Here is a 20,273-nt window from a genome sequence, read left to right as displayed (position 1 = left end):
GATAAATGTTTTTATTGGTTTATTAAGTACAAACAGGCGAGTTATGACAAATTGAGTGTGAGGGATTTAATAATAATAATAATAATAATACATTTTATTTGTCGTGCACTTTACATTTTAGCAATCTCAAAGTGCTAGAGAGCATATAGTAATATAATTTTAAAAAAGAACCTATAAAATACATTTAGTTGAAAGCTTTTTTAAAAAGATATGTTTTTAGTTTTTTTTTTTAAAAACATCTGTAGTCTGTGGGGCCCTCAGATGATCAGGGAGGGCATTCCACAGCCTCGGAGCAGCCGATGAAAAGGCCCTACCACCCATGCTGCAGATCTTTGTTCTGGGGACATAAAGGGTGTTTGCAGACCGGAGAGTGCATGGGGACCGGTGAGTGCGTGAGGTGCTCTGGTGGGGAATGAGTTCCTGTAGGTAAAGGGGGGCATGTCCATGAACGCACTGGTGGGTGAGGAGGGAGACTTTATATTCCATTCTGAGTGGGACAGGGAGCCAGTGAAGAGATTTTAGGATGGGCGTGATGTGATCATGCTTGCGCACCCTCATCAGGATCCTGGCAGCACTGTTCTGGATGTATTGTAGTCTCTGGATTTGTTTGCCAGAGATCCCAATGAGGAGTGCATTACAATAGTCCAGCCTGGAGGACACAAAGGCATGAACGAGCTTCTCTGCATCTGCCAGGTTGAGTGTTGGACGGAGTTTGGCAATGTTCTTGAGGTGATAAAATGATGTCTTACAGAGGTGTTTGATGTGGGTGTCAAAGGTGAGTTGAGAGTCCATTTTAACACCCAAATTGGTGACAGATGTGGAAAGGGCGATGTTTTCGCCCGAGAAAGTGATACTGCTGATGGTGGAAAAGCGGAGCTGATGTGGTGTGCCAATTAAGATAGCTTCCGTTTTGGAACTATTTAGCTGAAGGAAGTTGAGCTTCATCCACGCCTCTATCTCCTCCAGGCAGGTGTTTAGTGTGGATGCTGGCAAGGGAGCAGAAGAAGTGGGGGTTGTCCTGAGATACAGCTGTGTGTCATCAGCATAACAATGGAATGATATACCATGTCTGCTAATGACTTTGCCAAGAGGCAGCATGTAAATGGAGAACAGTGTGGGGCCCAGCACAGAGCCCTGAGGGACACCGCAGGTGACATTATGAGTGTGTGATTTGGCTTTGCCCAGGGCGACGTGCTCAGTTCTGCCGTTCAGGTATGAGGTGAACCAGTTGTGAACATTTTCTGAGAGTCCAATGGTGTATTGCAGGCGGTGGAGGAGGGTGGTGTGGTCTACTGTATCAAATGCAGCTGTTAGGTATAGTAGGACGAGTAGAGATGGAGAACCAGTATCAGCTGCCATCAGGAGGTCATTGGTAATCCTGTCCAAGGCTGTTTCTGTGCTAGGGCCAGGGCATTAATTTTTTTAATGATGTCCTCCCCTTCTTCCTGTGTGGCATCAGAGAAAGAACAGAGGGGCTGGACAATCTCAAACGGTGGGTCGGCCGTTGGGAGGGGCAGGACAGCAGTGGTGGAGAGGTGTGAGCGGATGTTATTAACTTTTTGTTTGAAAAAAGTGATGTGCATGTTACACCTCTCCTCGGTGGTCTCAGGGTGGGAGAGTAAGGGGGGTTTAAGAAGGTGGTTTATTGTTGAAAAAAGTTGTTTGGAGTTACCGGGGCTGTTATTGATGATAGTGGAATAAAACCTGGACCGTGTGTCTCTCAGAGCTTCTGTATATACCCTCTTTTGCTCCCTGTATGCCTGTTTGTGAACAGTCAGTCCAGAGGCCTTTAGCCGGCACTCAAGGACACGCCCAGCCGCCTTCATCTTTCGCAGCTCAGAGGTGTACCAGGGTGCAGAGCGCGTGAATGAGACTGACCTGGATATTAAGGGGGCGTGAAGGTCCAGAAGACTGCTCAGGGACTGGTTGTAGAAATCCACGGAGTCAGCTACAGAAAGGAAGTCAGTGAATCCGGAGGAGAGATGTTGAAGGTCCTGGGTCAGGGCATCTGTATTGATGTTTTTCAGCTTTCTGTAGTAGATCTGCCGCCTTGGTTTGATGTGGGGTGAAGGAAAGGGCAACTCCATTGACACAACCTTGTGATCTGAAACACCGAGATCATAAACATGTAGGTTGCTAATGAGGGCGGAGTTAGAGATGACCAAATCGAGTGTGTCCCCTGGAATGTGTGGGGACATCAACATGTTGTTGTAAGTCGAGGGAGTCTAGTAGCTGAAGGAAATCAGCAGCAGGATAACATGAGGGGGTGTCGACATGAATATTTATATCTCCCAGGATTATTGTATTTGCATAGGTCATACATAGTGTTGTGAGTAGATCAGACATTTCCGGGATGAAAGTAGAGTTGAGTTTAGGGGGCCGGTAGATAAGGAGAATAGTCATTGAAAAGGGGGGCTTACATGTAAATGCAAGACACTCGCAGGAAGATGTTGCAGGCAGTACGATGGGGAACAGCTCTAGGTCCTGCCGGTGAATGACAGCTAGGCCACCACCACGGCCAGTGCTGCGAGCTGCCTCCAAGTAACTGTAGCCGGGGGGACAGGCTTCATTTAGGGCAGAGTAAACCTCTGGCTGATGCCAGGTTTCCGTCAGACACATGAAGTCAAGTCCTTTCTCCCTGATGTGTTCTTCAATCAATGTTGATTTATTATTGATGGATTGAGTGTTGAAAAGTTCAATTTTGACCAATGACTGATGGGGGAATCTCTGTATGGGTCGCAAAACATGAAAATCTACTCCACGCAGACTGGAATCCACTCCACGAAATGTATCCAGCCGAAAGTGTGAGGATCCCATACTGGAGTGCAGAGGTCTCGCGATATTTCCAGTATTGATGGTAGCTGGAGCGACGGTACTCTGATGACGCGTCATACATGTGACGGATGACCAGAGAGATGGGATGTTTGTAGCAGAGCAGCTTGCCTGTTTATGAAAGACGAATTTTCGACCGAAGCCTCTATGAATGTAACGAGGACGGCGAATAAGTCCAAGTTCTTTAATGATGGGGATGTTAAATCCAGTTGTGGTTGCGAAATTAATTCGTTGGAGTTGCGAGCTAGAATATCTGAAAGCCATAGTGAGCTGGAAGTCGTCTGTAGCAGGTAGGTGCCTAGCTACCTAGTTTCCCCACTGGTATAAAAAGTGCGCACCTTTTAAAAAAAAAAAAAACTAGTGCACAAAGCTCATAAAAATAGCACAAGCACAAAATATATGTAGTATATGTAAGCGCAATTAAAGATCGCGGGCGGAAAAGCGGCGAACAGACAACGCCAGCGTCCTCTCCTCTCCTCGTTCCTAAGCCATTCCTAAGTCCCAAGATTTGTTCACTTCACACAAAAATATCTTGGAATGAGATGGCTAACTGTAGTAGTGTTTAGTCCACTGTCTATAATAGCCTAATTTAGAGATCACTTTTTTTTTTTTTTTTTACCGACTACCGACAACTTCGATCGGTTAACGTTGATACGGTCAACCATCGGTCAAACGGTCATCAGTTAGCATCCCTAGTGAGCACGCAAGTGTAAGTCAAGTGAAGTTGGTGCATGGTCCGATATTGCGATACTGTGGTAAACGCTGGATTTAATCCTGGAAAGCAGTCTATCATCTAGAAGGAAGAAATCTACGCGTGTGTAGGTGTGGTGCACATGAGAAAAGAAAGAGAATGTCTTGGTCAAGTGTGCCTCCATGGGTCAGAGAGGCCCAGTCGTTTGGCGAAATCATGTAGAGTTTTGGCTGATTTGCTTAAAGAGTGTGGTTTGTTTGACAATCTGTCTAGTATGGGGTCTTGAACCGGGTTAAAATCCTCGCCTATAATTATATAATGATTATCAATGTTTGGTAGCGACGTGAATAGTTTGGATATGAATGAGCAGTAATCCCAGTTAAGACCGTAGACGCTGGCCAAGATGACGGGTGTATTTTGTAATTTGCCAGCGACGATAACAAAGCGACCATTGAGGTCTGATACCACTTTACCTGGTTCAAACATGACGTTTTTACGAATCATGATGGCGGCGCCCCTGGCCCTTTCATTATGAATGAAAAACATGGTCGTGTCGTGTCACCTCCCTGTTGCGCAGGTGGGTCTCCTGAATAAAAAAAAAACATCACCTTTGAGCTGTTGCAAGTGGGTCATTATTTTATCACTCTTAGTGGGGCCACCCACCCCCCGCACATTCCATGAGATAAATCTAATTATATTGTTCATGCTTGACATACCTTATTGATATTCCTTGAGGAAGCGAAGCAGGGATTGGGTGTGGAGAAGGAGAGAAAGAGAAGGAGAGAGAGAGAGGAAAAAAAAAACACCGGATGACAACCACACCCAGACACGAACACACACAAACCTCTGGCCTGGAAACCCCAAAAACAAACAATATTTTCATTGTCCATTGCACAGCAGTGTGTCTCGTACACTTCCGCGTGAACTCCTAGTGCCCCTAACTCCCGCGAACAGCAAAATAGTCCAGTGTGTCAGAACAATACCAAAACAACCAGTTATTTGGACAGCATCTTTCTCCAGTGTTTGCCAAAGCAGCCTAACAAAAATGCTAACATCAACCATAAAATCAAGCACGAACATTGACAATGAAAGAAACCAGCAGACCCTAGCTAAATATTCAAATAGAGTGTACTAGTTGAACGCAAGGTCTGCCGACCAGGCTAGTGGAATCATTAAAGTGTGGAACACAGTGCACAGATAATCAAAAGAGAAGCTAAACTTACTTAACTTGTTAAGTGTACCATTGGCACAGAAAGTATGTGGTAGCATTAGCTATTAATAGCTATAAGTCCAGGAGCGGTCTTACCAGCTCGGTAAACAATAAAGCAAGGGGGTTGTCGTGTCCTTGCCATCCAGTAGTAAACAGTGGACCACAGCCGGGGGGCCTCAATTTACATTAGCCCTTGGAAAGGGAGTAAAGCTGGCAGTAAACCACCAGTCGTGCAGGTCTAGCTAAGCGAGTTACGTCAACCTTCTCCGTGGGTCCCGAGCTGCTTTGACGTTGAGAAGCGATGAATTCCTGAGCAGCTTTTGGGGATGGGCCTGATGAACAGCCTGGCAGGGAAAAGGAGTGTTGGTTTTAGGCCCAGGTCGTATAGTTGCTTCATCACGGTCCGGTATTCAGAGCGTTGTTCTGCCACTTCAGGCGAGTAATCCTCGAAGATGTGGATCTGAGAGCCCCTGTAGCTTAGTTTGCCCTGTAGACGTCGAGCTTCACGCACAACCAACTCCCACCCTTGAAGCTTAAGGAATCGAATGATAACGGGCCGGGCTTTGCCGTCAGGCCCTGGCTTTGGAGCTAGGGAGCGGTGGGCTCGGTCAATTTCAGGGGTAGAGTTCAATATTTGATCGCCGAAGACCTCCACCAAGACTTGAGAGAAAAAAGCCGTAGGATGAGCGCCATCAATGTTCTCTGGAAGGCCCACTATCCTTATGTTGTTTCTTCTATAGCGGCCTTCCAGGTCAACAAGCTTAGTCTGTAGCTTAGCGTTCGCTTCAGATATTGCGGCCAGCTCTGCTTCCATGGCCTTCATGTCTTGACTCAATGAATCTGCAAATGTCTCCAAAGATGAGAGACGCTGTTGGTGGTCGAGTAAGGTATTCTGGAATTTATCAACCCGCTCCGAGTTTGGAGAACGCGGTGTTGAATTCCGCCTGGAACTTAGTCATAAGAGAGACCTCGTGTTTGGCTAGAATATCTGCTAGCACAGTGTTCGGAGGGTCGTTCTCTCCTTTCTGTTCCCCTTTTTTTGATCTACTGGTCATTCTCTCAAGCAGCGATGCACTGTCAAATATACTTGAATGTTGTGGATCGTTTTTAACACTTTTGTTGGACTGTAAGAAAAGTTTGAAACTTAGAGGTTGGGAGCAGGGCAGAAACGCAACTCACTCCGTCATTTCCTACACCGCGTCTCTCAATCAACAGAGTATTTTGAGTCTCTTTTGCACTGATAAGAAAAAAAGCGAGCTGGTCACGCGGTTGTGACCGCCGACCCCAGGGGGTTAATATCCTTCTGTCCTAACTGACAGAATTGATCATTTATGTTAGCAAATCGACAAACAATTCTAAATAACTGAATGATTTTCTTGACCTTTGATACTGGATATGGTTATAAGGCATGTTTCACACATACTGTGTCAGGGCATGGGTAGTGCTTTTTGTTGTTGTTTTTTTTAGTGCCCAATTAAAAACCATCAGGAGATTGGAAAGTCCAGAAAACCTTAGAAAAACATTTGAACACTGAATGCAGACAACTGAAGCAGTCAGCACTTGTATTATTTTTATGAGCCATGTCTTTTTAATGATTTAGTCAAAACGAGTAACAAGCGAACTCCGTATAAAAGTTGGTACCTTGGAGTAGTTACTGCAATCAGATCTGACCCAATGACTAAACAGCAAATAATTTACTTTAGGTAATAAAAATAAATAGGTTCTTAATTAAAGCAGAAACAGTGCATTTCAATGCGATGTCATTATAATCAAATCATTAAGTTGAATTGGAACAAAAATTTGTTAAAATTATTATTACGATTTCCATCCGTTTTGATCATTTTGTTTTGTGGTCCTATGGATGCAGCAAAGTCAAATTACCATTTTGATGTGCATGCAGAGAGACTAGGGACAGTATAATGAAAGCTTGTTGAGATCTGAATCCATTCACCTGTCTCTCATACTATGGAGATGTCTGAGGAGACGTGTGGTATTATATCACTCTGGAAAAACATAGACTTTTTTAATGTCTTTGTCCTCTTGAAAATGTTCTTGATGTGCATATATATAGATATTTTTTTTAATGTCTTTGTCCTCTTGAAAATGTTCTTGATGTGCATATATATATTATATATGTCATTTCTTCCCAGCTCACTAGAAGAGAGCCAAAATGGATCATATTTACAAAACAAAACGACAAATAACACTCCCTTTTTAATATTAGGGTGTTCACACTTGTAATTTTGTTCGCTTGTTAAGTTTGATCCGGGCCAAAAAAAAAAAAAAGTCCAAATTTAGTTTGCCATTTTTATCACCGAACCAAAACTTACCGAACCTAAAGGCGTTTATGACGTATTGCCTATTTTGAGACGGAACTTACCGAACATCAAAAAACAATTATATACATGAGCTTATAAAATGTGTAAAGGTGTCACAGCAGAGACAGGAATCCCTCCCTCACACACACAAATGATCTGCTGCGAGGAGACGCAGTTCTGATGCCTGTACCGAACGACTATAACGAGAAAAAAAACCATATGCGTGAGCACTCTGTCCTTTTTAGGGTCTCATCTTCCTGTTTTTGGTTCATTTACATGTCTTTGGTCCGTGTTGCGTTCATATATCATTTGAACTGCACCAGAGTGGGTCTTAACCCATCTTTTCAGCTTTCTCGGTCCGCTTGTTTGGTGCGCATAAGGGTTCGGATGGCAGCATTCACACATTCAAATTAACCGCACTAACAGAGCAATCGCACCAGGTTTAATCGATCCAAACATGCCAAGTGTTAACACACCCTTGAAGACATATATGTGTTAATTGTTAAGGACTTGTTCAAGACCATGTTAATTGTTTATATTTAACACAGAATAATATTTTAAGACTTACGATCTCATCAGATGTGGAACAAATATGTTGCATCAAAATTAATCTGGCCTCTGGGACAGATCTGCATTGAAGTCACATAAGTGTAATCCTGTTTATGTTACACATGCTGGTTTGTTTACGGACATGCTGACAACAACATGACAATTACAACATGATACAAAACTGTTAAATCCAAATAACTAAATTCATGCACAAAGAATGGGCTCTGATGTTTAGATTGACATCAAATTGTTTTCATTGAAGTCGCAAAAACTGAATTGCGTTGTGACGGGTTCATGAATCAATCTTTGCTGAAATGTTCAACACAATCTGTTTATCAGATGGTCAGATATTATGACCCCTTCAAAGAAAGACTCAAAGTAGATCATATTTCTGTCAAATTAAATAAGATTTCAATTAGAATAGACTCTTAATGGTATGTCTGTTTGTGCATAGGGTGGCAGTTGAGGTTGTCTCCACTGTAACCTCTGCAGATGTGATGTGGAAGGATGGTAGATTAGAGACAGGGATCCGCTCCAATGACCTGATCCCTATCCAGCACCTGGACAACCATGAGTTCTGCCCGGGAGACTATGTTCTAGACAAACGACGTATGTTCTTTTTATAACACAGTTGTCATTTTCAATATGGCTCTTAATTGTTTTATGTCTTTGTTTGTTGGAGCATCCTTATGTATCAGTAAAGTCCTTATATTAAGTTGATTATAATTGAATTGGCAAATAGATCTAACTTGATTAGATTTTGCCCTTTACTCACTTAAAATAAACCCTGTTGATTTTGGCTCCTGCAGCCCAGGCTCTTCGTGATCCAGGCATCTATGGGGTGATTCAGTCAGGTGATCATAAGGCCAGAACCTGTGTAGTCAAGTGGGTCAAACTCAATGCTGCAGGCGACAATGTTGAGGTATTTTTGATATTGTCATTAAGAGGCGTTTGGGATTGTCTATTTTCATATTGTTTAACAAATGAATCTTGTATAGGTGATTGGGGAGGAGGAGGACGTTAGTGTTTATGACATTGCTGATCATCCAGATTTCCATTTTCACACAACGGATATTGTCATAAGGATCGGCAACTCTGACATAGAGGACTGTGAAAATGAGGTACATACATAATTTTGCATAGAAAATTTGAAAACTTTTCCAGGCTAATCACATTGCCAGTGTGCATTTAAGCTTGAGAGTAAAATGTAACTCCCCATTGTAATTTTTGTCATTCAATGCACCTAGTATTTTTTTTATTTAATGTAAAACTGTTTTTATTGTTTGATATAAGTGGACAAAATGACTTGGTGCTCTTATAAGGTTGTTTGATAGTTGCTTTTAGCAATGTTTGAAATTTTCTCCATATAATTTTCTCAACTGTCCATGTAGAGATCTGTTGGCCAAGTGTGCAAGGTGGATCTGAGCAGTAAAGTGGAGGTTGTGTGGGCTGATAATTCAAAGACTATTGTCCTGCCTCAGGTATACACCAGTCTATCGAGACATTCAATTTTAAACTGATGAAAAGTATTTGCTACACCCACCTATGGCCCTGGAACTAACACTAATTTATTTTTTCTCTCTTAGCACTTGTATAATGTAGAGTCTGAGATTGAAGAAACATATTATGACTCTGCAGAGGGGAGCAGTAGTGGTGCCTCATCTGAAGAATGGGAAGATGAGAGTGACAGCTGGGAAACAGATAATGGACAAGTGGAAGAGGAACCAGGTGGTGGGGAAACCATTCCAGTCTCCTCCCCCAACACAGGTGCCACTTCTGATGGCAAAACCCATGGCGTGCATGCTTCCACGACTACAGACTCACCAGGAGCTGTCTCTACACCTGAACTTTCTGGAGGTAATGCATCTCTTACAATTATATTGCAGGATTAAAAAGTATCAGATAAAATGTTCACTCTGGTCCATTTTTTTGCAAGAGAAAAAATGGATACAGAAAATTTAGTATTTTTTGCCATTTTAAGTGAGATTCCATTCTGTAGGGAATATACTGATGGTACTCAACTAAAATGGTTTTTTTTGCCAACTTTTTTACCATGGACTGTGCTTTATAATGCAGTAGCCAACTAATACCCCATATAAAAAAAATAAAACAAAAGTCTTATTTGTATTAGGTAATTTCATAACTATAGAAATGCGAATTATTTAGGCTACACATTTGCATGGTATTAAGAGTGAAAGCAAAGTTTTTAGGCTACTTGAGTTAGGCTTTGCATGGGAGTATTAAAAGTAATTAGACAATAGCTTAGTGGGCTGCGTGATAACACGTGGTGCAACTATACTCAAGGCGATCCAAGTTCGAGTCCCAGCTCAAGGTTTTGGCTTCTCAAGCCAATATCAGTTTGTGGTCTAGTTTAATAATTGTCACAAATAAGAACGTTTGAAAGGTACATTAATTGATTCAATTCAATTTATTGAACACTTTTTGGAGCGTTGTTATTCATTGTCTGTCATTTTTATTAGTAGTAGGTTATGTTTATTTTTAATTGATAGGCTTGGCCTGCTTAATGACAACAACAACATTGTAATTATTTGCTCTTAAACGATGCAACACTGGTGTCACGTGAACGGTAGCTAGAACGTTAGCAGCCATATCACCCTGTAGCCCAAGACTGGTTGCCCACTGAAGCTAAGCAGGGCTGAGCCTGGTTAGTACCTGGATGGGAGACCTCCTGAGAAAATCAGGTTGCTGCTGGAAGAGGTGTTAGTGAGGCCAGCAGGGGGTGCTCACCCTGTGGTCTGTGTGGGTCCTAATGATGTCCTTCGATAAAGAGTTGGGGTGTAACCCCGGCATCCTGGCCATCATGGCCTCCTAATCATCCCCATATACTGATTGGCTTCATCACTGTCTCCTCTCCACCAGTAAGCTGGTGTATGGTGGGCGTTCTGGCGCAATATGGCTGCCGTCGCATCATCCAGGTGGATGCTGCACATTGGTGGTGGTTGAGGAGATTGCCCCTTCTATGTAAAGCGCTTTGAGGTCCCAGAAAAAGCGCTATATAAATGTAAAAAATTATTATTATTATTATTATTATAGTGAGAGGTGAGACCGGAGTTCCCTTTTGAACGGTCAGTCGTATTGCGTAGCTATATGCTATGGGGCAACTCCTTTTCTCAGAATACTGAAGCCTTTTAAATAATAACGCAGTGCTACTGTTAGCACCGTAAAATCTGATGTTTGCTGTAATTGTTTACGGCACATCGTGTCATACTGCTATGTTGCTCGGAACTGCACCTAAGAATTTCACCCACTGTTGCACTTGTGTATATGGTTGTGTGACAATAAAAGGATTTGATTTGATTTGATTTGATACTGCACAGCCAGCATAGTGCGCATAGTGCCCCGCCCAGAACGCTAGATTTTTCCGTGGATTCAGATTTATCTCCTTCAGCGAGAATCTTCGGACCTTCGCTGAACTCCCTTCTATGAAACCTTTGCCGCCTTCGCCGAAACAAGTGGAGCCAGCAGTGGAACAGCGAGCGAGCCAGCGGACTGACTGATCCAGCGCGCTCAAGTAACCGGCGAGCTGTTGCACTGTTTCCCTGTGCTCTCCGGTGATCTTCAGGTATATCCTTTTTTCTCTTTTTCATTATTTGTCTAAAAGAGCAGCAACGTTGTTGCAAATGTCGCACCACGGCTGTGGCAAATGCAGAGCCACTCTGCAAGATGATTGGTTCTTCTCTGTGGATCTGAAAGATGCTTACTTTCATATCCAAATAATCCCCCGTCAAAGACCGTTCTTGAGATTTGCGTTCGAGGAGGCGGCTTTTCAGTATACAGTCCAACCGTTCGGGCTGTCTCTGGCCCCACGCACTTTTACAAAGTGCATGGATGCAGCACTTTCCCCTTTGAGACCAATGGGAATACGCATCTTGAACTACCTTGGTGACTGGCTCATTCTGGCTCAGTTGGAGGCGGAACTGATCTCTCACAGATCTGTGCTCCTCCCCATTTAGAATGCCTAGGACCGAATAAATACAGCCAAGAGCTCTCTGCTTCCCAGTCAGAGAATCTCCTTCCTGGGTGCAGTTATAGACTCAGCCCAAATGAGGGCGTGGCTATCGAACGAATGCTCTCTGGCTATTCAGCGACTGGGGTTCATTCAGAGTGGGGACCAAGAGACCCCTCAGAACCTTTCAGAGAATGCTAGGCCTCATGGCCTCCGCATCATCAGTACTTCCACTAGGTATGCTACACATGCGCCCCCTGCAGTACTGGCTGAAACCACAGGTTCCCCCCAAGCTCTTGGCTCTTGGACGAGCATGGAGGGATGGTTGCATATCAACTGCCTTAAAATTAGGGGTGTAACGATATTCAAACCGAACCAAAAAAACGCGATACAGAACCCACGATACGTATCGCGATTCTCTCATGGCGCACTGAACACGCCCCGCCCCCTACTACCCCGCCCAGCCCTGGCTCATTAGGCCTCATGTCTTATGTGTAAACAATGAATTCAGTTTTGTAGCCCAACCACCATAATAACACCACATAATTGCAAGCTCCATGTTTTGTTACATTCGAAAATAAGCAAGGTGTAATCTTTCAAATTCTGTCTATTTGATCACGAAATTCAAACAATAAATGCCGTTTTGGCGCTCTTTGATGTGGCGTGACAGATCGCTGTACAGCCCGGAGCGCGAGTAAACGCGATCATCTCTTCCTCAGTTACAGAATAATCATGAATGGACACCTGAAGGTATGTTGAAAGATACAGTATACTTATTGAAAGGCATCATGACTTGTGTAATTGCTCAATCAGTGTTTCAGCAGCAGAAAGACATCAATAAAACAGCTTTGTCACATAGCATTATATTTACCTCATCAGGCTAACGTCACAGTGTCCACAGCTTGTTGGTTCTTAGAGAAATTAACTCTTTCACTATAAATTAGGCTATATTTTACTTAACCTGTTAATGATATCTTAATTATTTAATGTATGTTTAAAATATCTTTAATGAAAATGACAGCAACTGTGTAAATTATTATATTTCAATAACGAATTAATACATAAAAATACGAATAAAAACATAAGTTATGTTGAATGCAAAAACTGCCTTATGTTCAGTTTACATGTTTTCATACAATGTGTTGGGTGTTGATTATTATATTCTTAAAAAATAAATAGCATCTGAATTTAGGCTAAAAGTCTAGGCTCTGTTGTTAACCTTTAATCTTATAGTAATGTGCGGGCTCCACATAGTTTACAGCATTAGCAGATCTTTTTTTAAACTCCTTGCAAAACCTTTAATTGTAATTGAATTAATATAAAGACAAAGACACAATTTTTTAATTAAACCACTGTTTAAAAAAAACTAAAAAAAAGCAATTTTAGCTTTGTAAACCCCACCCTACCGAACCGAGATGTCAAAACCGTGGGAAGAACCGAACCATCAATTTTGTGTATCGTTACATCCCTACTTAAAATGCTGGTGGTTTTGCTGGCCCTCAAAATCTTCCAACCACGTCTGACAGGTCACCATGTCCTGGGTCCGTACGGACAATACGACAGTAGTGTCCTATATAAACTGCAAGGGCGGGCTCAGGTCGAGTGACTGTACATACTGGCCAGAAGTCTCCTCTTATGGGCAGAAAGCAACCTGCGCTCGCTGAGAGTGATGCATGTGCTGGGCAAACAGAACCAGGGAGCAGACATGCTGTCCCGGGGCAACGTGTCTCCATGGGAATGGACCCTCCATCCCCAAACAGTTCAAATGATCTGGAACGTCTTCGGGAGGGCAGAGGTCAACCCCTTCGCCTCCGAAGACAATTCTCATTGCCCAATATTTTTCTCGAAGAGCAGGGATGCGCTGGCCCACGAATGGCCCAGCCTTCCCCTTTATGCTTTTCCTCCAGTCTTGCTCCTCCCTCAGGTCATAATAAGGATCATGGAGGGTAGACATTCAGTCCTACTAGTGGGCCCTCTCTGGTGGACCCAACCTTGGTTGATTCAGCTGCTCACAGCAGTCCCATGGCCAATACCCCTGAGAAAATACCGTCTTTCCCAGCCGAACAGGACAATGTGGAACCCCCATCCCAAACTATGGGCCCTCAATGTGTTGCTGAGAATAGGCGCGCTCAACTCCCAAACCGCCACACTGATGATGGCTCAGGCTATGAGCCATCTGTGTGGATATGGTATTAATAAATATATGAGATATAACTAGAGACCCTCCATGTGTTGCCCCTCGACGGGAGCTAGTGGACCTCCCAGCGAGTGTCAAGCACAATCAGCGAGACTAGAGCTCCGTCTACAAGACTACATCCGACATGACAAGCTTATTGTCCATCCCCCTGCCCAAAAGCATAAGGATTAGAATGGCACCAACGGCCAGGAACTGGAGCTGGAGCGAGAGACTAGTTCTCTGGTTTCCTTAACTCGAGTTCAGACTGAACTGAACTACATTTTTTTTTATGGATATAAGGCCCAATGATGATAAGCATCTCCTTCCTATTTCAAAGGGTGTTGTTATGGCCCATTTGAATGTCTGCAGCATCAGAAATAAGGTATTTGAACTTAATTATCTGATTAAAGAAAACACCATTCATATCTTGGCAGTATCAGAGACCCATTTGGATGCTACTGTTCTTGATACAGAGATTTCTTTTGATGTATAATGTATTTAGAAGGGACAGGAATAAACATGGGGGTGGTATAGCATTATATATCAAAGATAACTTAGAATCTTTATGGGTCAAAGTGCATCTTCCACATCTTAAACCGGTGCTGATCGGCTGCTGCTATAGGCCTCCTGGGACTGATGTGCAATATCTGAATGATTTATGTGTGTTAATTGAAAGAGTTACAGATGTGAACTGTTATATTTTTTTACTAGGGGATATGAACATAGACTGGTTTTCTAATCAATGTGCAATGAAACAAAAGATGGTTTCATTGATCGATGCTTGTAATTTGTCTCAGATGATCTCTCAACCAACCAGAATCTTTACTAATAGTGCTGGCCATATTTCTGCCACTTGCATAGATCATATTTATACAAATATTCCTGAATGCTGCACTAAACCAGCTTCTCGATCTGTGGGTTTCAGTGATCATAATATCATAGCAATTACCAGGAAAACTAAAATTCTTAAATGTAAGGTCAATATAGTACATAAAAGGATGTTTAAGAAATTTATTCCGGAAAGTTTTTTGGCAGATGTTGGTGATATTGATTGGACTGATGTGTATGCTGCTGAGGAGCCTGAGGCCTCCTTAAATATCTTTATGGAAAGCTTTATGAAGATTGTTGATAGGCATGCCCCTATGAGAAAGTGTATTGTAAAAGCGAGACCAGCCCCATGGCTGAATGGGACTATAAAGAGCCTCATGAAGGAAAGAGATGAAACCAGATCTATATTAGTAAAGACTGGATTGGTGGAGGACAGATTCAAGTACTATCAACTTAGAAATCAGGTGACAAAACTGAATAGATCGTTGAAAAAACAATATTACATGCAGAGAATAAATGATGTAAAGCAAGATGGTAAAGAGCTCTGGAAAACCCTTAATGAAATAATGGGGAGACGGACAACTGGAGCGGATTCCTTTGTGGAATCAGAAGGAAAATTTCTGACCAAACCAGCTGATATAGCAAATTATTTTAATGATTTCTTCATAAATAAGGTCCAAGCACTAAGGCAGAATATGGACAATATTGATTCTAATTACATAAAGCTAATAAAAAATAATGTGATGTTAGATAAGAGTTGCACTTTCCAGTTTAATAGTGTAGAGGAACGGGAAGTAAGGAAGTTGTTGAAGTCCCTGCCCGAACACAGTTCTGTGGGTACTGACATGCTGGACAGTAAATTACTTGGTCTGGCAGCTGACTATGTTTGCGGTCCGTTATGTCAAATATTAAATGCATGCTTAATGAAGGGTGTTTTTCCCACTATCTGGAAGGAAGGTAAAATTATTCCCTTATCTAAAGATGGCAGACTAGCATTCACTGGGAAGAACAGTAGACACTATTCTCCCAGTTCTTAGTAAACTGATGGAGAGAATAGTTCACTCACAAATACAGAAATACTTTAAATGTAATGGTTTGAACTCAGATTTTCAACATGCTTATAGACATAACCATTCAACTTGTTCCGCCCTTACAGTAATGACAGATGACTGGCTCAAGGAAATTGATAAGTTAAAGATGACTGGTGCAGTATTACTTGATTTTAGTGCGGCATTTGATGTCATAGATCACAATCTACTCATTGGTAAACTAGAATGTTATGGATTTTGTCCAATTGCCATCAGATTTATGAAGAGTTATCTCACAAGTAGGACGCAACGGGTTTATTACAATGGCAGTTGGTCACGCTCTAAGGTTTTGGACTGTAGGGTCCCGCAAGGGAGCTGCCTTGGACCACTTTTATATACCATTTTTACAAACGATTTATCATTAGTTTTGTGTAAAGCTACTGTACAAATGTATGCTGATGATTCCACATTGTATTATGCTGCAAAAACTGTCAGTTAACTGGACAATGTTTTATCAGCTGAGTTAAATATGGTTTCTGATTGGATAAAAAGAAATAAGTTGGTGCTGAACATCTCGAAAACCAAATCAATTATCTTTGGATTGAGTCATAAACTGTCATCAACACCAAATATGAGTTTGAACTTGTCTGGGGAACCTATAAAACAGGTAGATAAAGTAAAATTACTGGGCACAACAATAGATAGTTCAGAATATGTTCTGTCATGGGCAGAACATATTGATATCATAGTTAAGAAGATTGGTTGTGGTATCTCTATGGTGAGGAAATGTCTTTCTTATGTCCCTACACACATCGTGGGACAGGTGGCTAAATCTTTAATCTTATGTCACCTGGATTATTGTGCCCCTGTATGGTCATCTACATCTAAAGGTCAAATAAAAATAAATTACAAACGATCCAAAATAGAGCTGCCAGGTTAGTATTACATTGTCCTATAAGAACAAATATTATCAGTATGCACTGTCGACTATCATGGCTAATGGTGGAGAAAAGACTGGTTTTTAATACAATTAAATTTTTCAGTAAAACTGTCCTTTCTTCTCAACCAGTTTTTTTTATATAATCAACAGGGTTCGTACAAGGTGCTTAAAGTGCTTGAAGTACTTGAATTTGACTTTTTGAAATTTAAGTCCTTGAAAACCCTTGAAAACAGCCATATTGTTGAAGAGGTACTTGAAAAGTGCTTGAATTATTAAAGGGATGCACCGATACCGAGCTCATGTACTCGTAAAAATGCTCGGATACCAACAACCGATAGGCCCCCCAGGCAGTGTGTGTATAGTAACACACAGCTGTGGTGCGCAAGCTGCTCAGAGAAAACCGCGCAGTGGATTGAGCGCGCAGCGGCACAGACACACGAGCTGGTCGAGCGCATCCCTTTAAACAGACATCAGTGGAAGGTTTGTAGTTCAGTCGGATTTCAATGGCTAAGAAAATAAAACGAGGCATGTAGCTTATTGTTAACGTTAACTGACGAGAGAGCGCAGTTCTGTTGAATGCTCTTGATTGTAATCGTTCACTCAGCACGTGTTATTTGGATGAAAACTAAATCGTATACTGTATGTAAGTAAAGTGAAACATGAACTGTTACCTGATGTATGTATAACGAGTGATTCCCTACATTATTACTGGACGTTTGCAGTCAAGAAGTTCCATGAACGCAAACATCAGCGCGCGCCCCCCAGCGTCTCCGCGCGCGAATACTGAATTAAATTGTCTTTCACGTCTTGCGTTTGTACGGACGAATTCACACAAAATTAGGAAAAAACGCCCATCTTGGCGAGTATCCTAGTAAACAAAGTCAGTTATATCTCAAGTGAACGTTGCCATGTTCAAATGGGGTCCGTGCGTTCGGTCTTAAAAGGGCAGTTTGACAAACCCACTGCTGTTTTAATGTTAATCAAACAATGGACAATACATTACTCACTGCTCTTGACTAAATAGGCTACCCTTTTCAACTTTATAAAAAGATCTATCTATATTTAATTTATCCAGTAATGAATATGCAATTTTTTCACATTTGATTAGGCTACTTTATTCAAATTTCTGTACCTATTAGATCTACCCGAAAAACTCTAAAAACACTGTTTATTTCATTTGTAGCCTTTTTTGTTCTATTGTATTTATGTATCAAAATTGGATGAAATAACTGATATTTCACTGGTGTCTAAACATTTGTACCACTGACCCAATCCTCAGCACTGACCCTTCTGGAGCTGCTCTAGTCTAAATATGTGCTGTGCATTCAATGAAAGATAAAATATGATAGAATAGAATACAATAGAATGTACAGTAACAGAAGCTCATACAATGCATTTTAGCAGGCTTAATTAAGCATGAAAATAATTGAAATAAATATTTATTTGATAAACAAGCCAATTAGAATTAAGCCACCTAATATGATTTACATTCTTTTGGTTTATCTACTAATACATTTAAAAATTACAAATGCAGTGAAAATTCTGGGATCGGTTACGGTATCGGTATCTCGTTCTGCAAAAAGTGGTATCGGTGCATCCCTAATTCAAAATATTGTGAAGTTTTTTTGTTGTTGTTGTTGAAAAGATACAATTGTTTCACACTAAATCAATGCTGCGGTCCATTTGTGCTTTATCAGCAATTGCAGGTGTTCATTGAGAGCATTTCTGCATTGATAAAGCAGATCAACTTGTCTGCTTTAATAACAGACAAAGGACTGCAGTTAAACAATTGCACTCACTGTAATTTAAAATGAGTGATTTACTTTTGGAACTTAAAAGTAGTTCAAGATGAATGTAATGAACTTACTAATGTCATAAAAATCATTTGTAGCTGAAGAAATTTGTGTGAGATTGTCCAAAACTATTCAAAAGTTAAAAATGACATCCTTAGACATCAGTACTTGTCAAACAAACCTCAACAATGGTGACAATCCAAAAAATAATTCAAATGCATAATTTATTCATGCCACAATGCATGTTGGGAGCCATGAATGTGTTTTGTATGCGGCCATGAAGAACGTTACCATTCTTGTGTTTCATATACCGAATGTTGATGTCTGTGAGTGTATAAATGACTCAAAGCAACAGAACTACAGCAAATTCAATGTTTTATATTTAATTTCGCAGAACTCAACATTCAGCAACTGAAGCAATAATGTTACAAATCATATTTTTCAATAGTGTTTCAATTCGTTATCGTTATGTCTTTTGTCTGTCATTATAACAGACATGTTGATCCGCTGTATCAATGCAGAAATGCTCTCCATGAACACACCTGCAATTGCTGATAAAGCACAAACCTAATGAAAGTCAAGAGCCCAACTAAAGCAAACACTGATCTCCATGATGGTGACCTCAAACGAAACATTTTCAATAAGACATCAACATCTAAATCTGTTAATTCTCAATAAGAACTTCTCTAGATGTGTGCCAGAAATAAAGTCAGTCTGGTTAGTAATACGTGAGGCTGGTGATGCTGTTTGTGGAGTTGTTTAATGAGATCTTGATAGTTAATGTCTTTTATCTTCAGTTTATCTAAGGCTGTGTCTGGATAAAACTGTAGTTTGTGTTCTTATTACTCTTTCGAAAGATGATTGAAAGAATGTTTCAGGAACATCACACTAACCTCAAAATAACATTCTAGTAACATTAAAGAAACTGGATATTTTTATGTTCTTGGAATGTTAGAAATCAACGTTCCTATAATGTTGAATTTTAAATCAAAATGAAGTTGAACGAACGTTTGAGGAACATTATACCTTTTAAAACACGTTCCTCTAACGTCAAGAAAACTGGACATTTTTCACGTTCCCAGAACCAACACTGAATATTTGGAGAACGTTCTTATAACAAAAGTCTGTTAGCTGGGACATCAGATACCATATGTATTTAATTTGAGTAAAAAAATAAAATAAAATAAATATAAAATAATAGTAAGGATATTGTTTGATAAGTGCCGATTGAAGTCCTTGAAATCCCAAAAAGTAGAGCTTGAAAAGTCCTTGAAAGTCCTGGAATTTCATTTGACAGAGTCTGTACGAACCCTGAATCAAATTGTTAGGTGTGATCAGGTTCATTCTCATTTGACTAGGTCAGCTGATGATGGCCAGATGATGTTGCCACGTCCAAATTCAAATGCTTTAAAGAGAACAGTTATTTATCGTGCCATTAATCATTGGAATAATTGTCCATTTGAATACACGTAAAATGAATGGCAAAGTCTCTTTCAGGTACCATCTGAGAATGCACTATTTAGAATTGTGAGTAGGGAATGTATGAATGTAATAATGATGGTAATATTGTAATAATTTATTCTGAATAATTTTTGATGATGTTTATAATGATGTCTACAATGTTTTATTGTTTTTTAGATGATCATTGTTATGTAATTTATGTACTTTTATTTTTATTTTTCTTGTGGACCCCAGGAAGACTAGCTTCTCACTTTGGTGACAGCTAATGGGGATCCTTTTAACAATAAACGATAAACAAGACGCCTCTATGATCTTAAATGGTCTGTGTTCTCTGGCTGGTTTCGTTTCTCCAAGAGCTGCAGGCCGTACTCCATCCACGCTCAAGGTCTACGTGGCAGCCATTGCAGCCTTCCATGCACCGGTTGGCCAGACCATAGGGAAAAGCGACATGATTGTTCGCTTGCTAAAGGGAGCAAGAAG

General features: G+C 41.0%; 1 protein-coding gene and 1 long non-coding RNA gene across 2 annotated transcripts in view; one reads left to right on the top strand and one right to left on the bottom strand.

Annotated features, from left to right (window-relative positions):
* The window catches only part of LOC143706822 (uncharacterized), a 458,129-nt gene extending 454,942 nt beyond the window's left edge, over positions 1-3,187 (bottom strand). The window contains exon 1 of the long non-coding RNA XR_013193036.1: positions 3,171-3,187. This is a non-coding gene — a long non-coding RNA (uncharacterized LOC143706822). The remainder of the gene's footprint in view (positions 1-3,170) is intronic.
* ube2o (ubiquitin-conjugating enzyme E2O) overlaps positions 1-20,273 on the top strand; it is a 167,451-nt gene that overhangs the window by 119,896 nt on the left and 27,282 nt on the right. Inside the window, exons 11-15 of the mRNA XM_077199094.1 lie at positions 8,055-8,209; positions 8,410-8,522; positions 8,599-8,721; positions 8,992-9,081; positions 9,187-9,457. Coding sequence (XP_077055209.1) covers positions 8,055-8,209; positions 8,410-8,522; positions 8,599-8,721; positions 8,992-9,081; positions 9,187-9,457 — 752 coding nt within the window. The remainder of the gene's footprint in view (positions 1-8,054; positions 8,210-8,409; positions 8,523-8,598; positions 8,722-8,991; positions 9,082-9,186; positions 9,458-20,273) is intronic.

This window comes from Siphateles boraxobius, unplaced genomic scaffold, assembly GCF_051911475.1.
Source record: "Siphateles boraxobius isolate OS27281-9 unplaced genomic scaffold, OSU_SipBor_1 41, whole genome shotgun sequence".
Taxonomy (NCBI): domain Eukaryota; kingdom Metazoa; phylum Chordata; class Actinopteri; order Cypriniformes; family Leuciscidae; genus Siphateles; species Siphateles boraxobius.
Note: the sequence above shows the minus strand (reverse complement) of the source record. Positions and strands in the feature narration are given on the sequence as shown.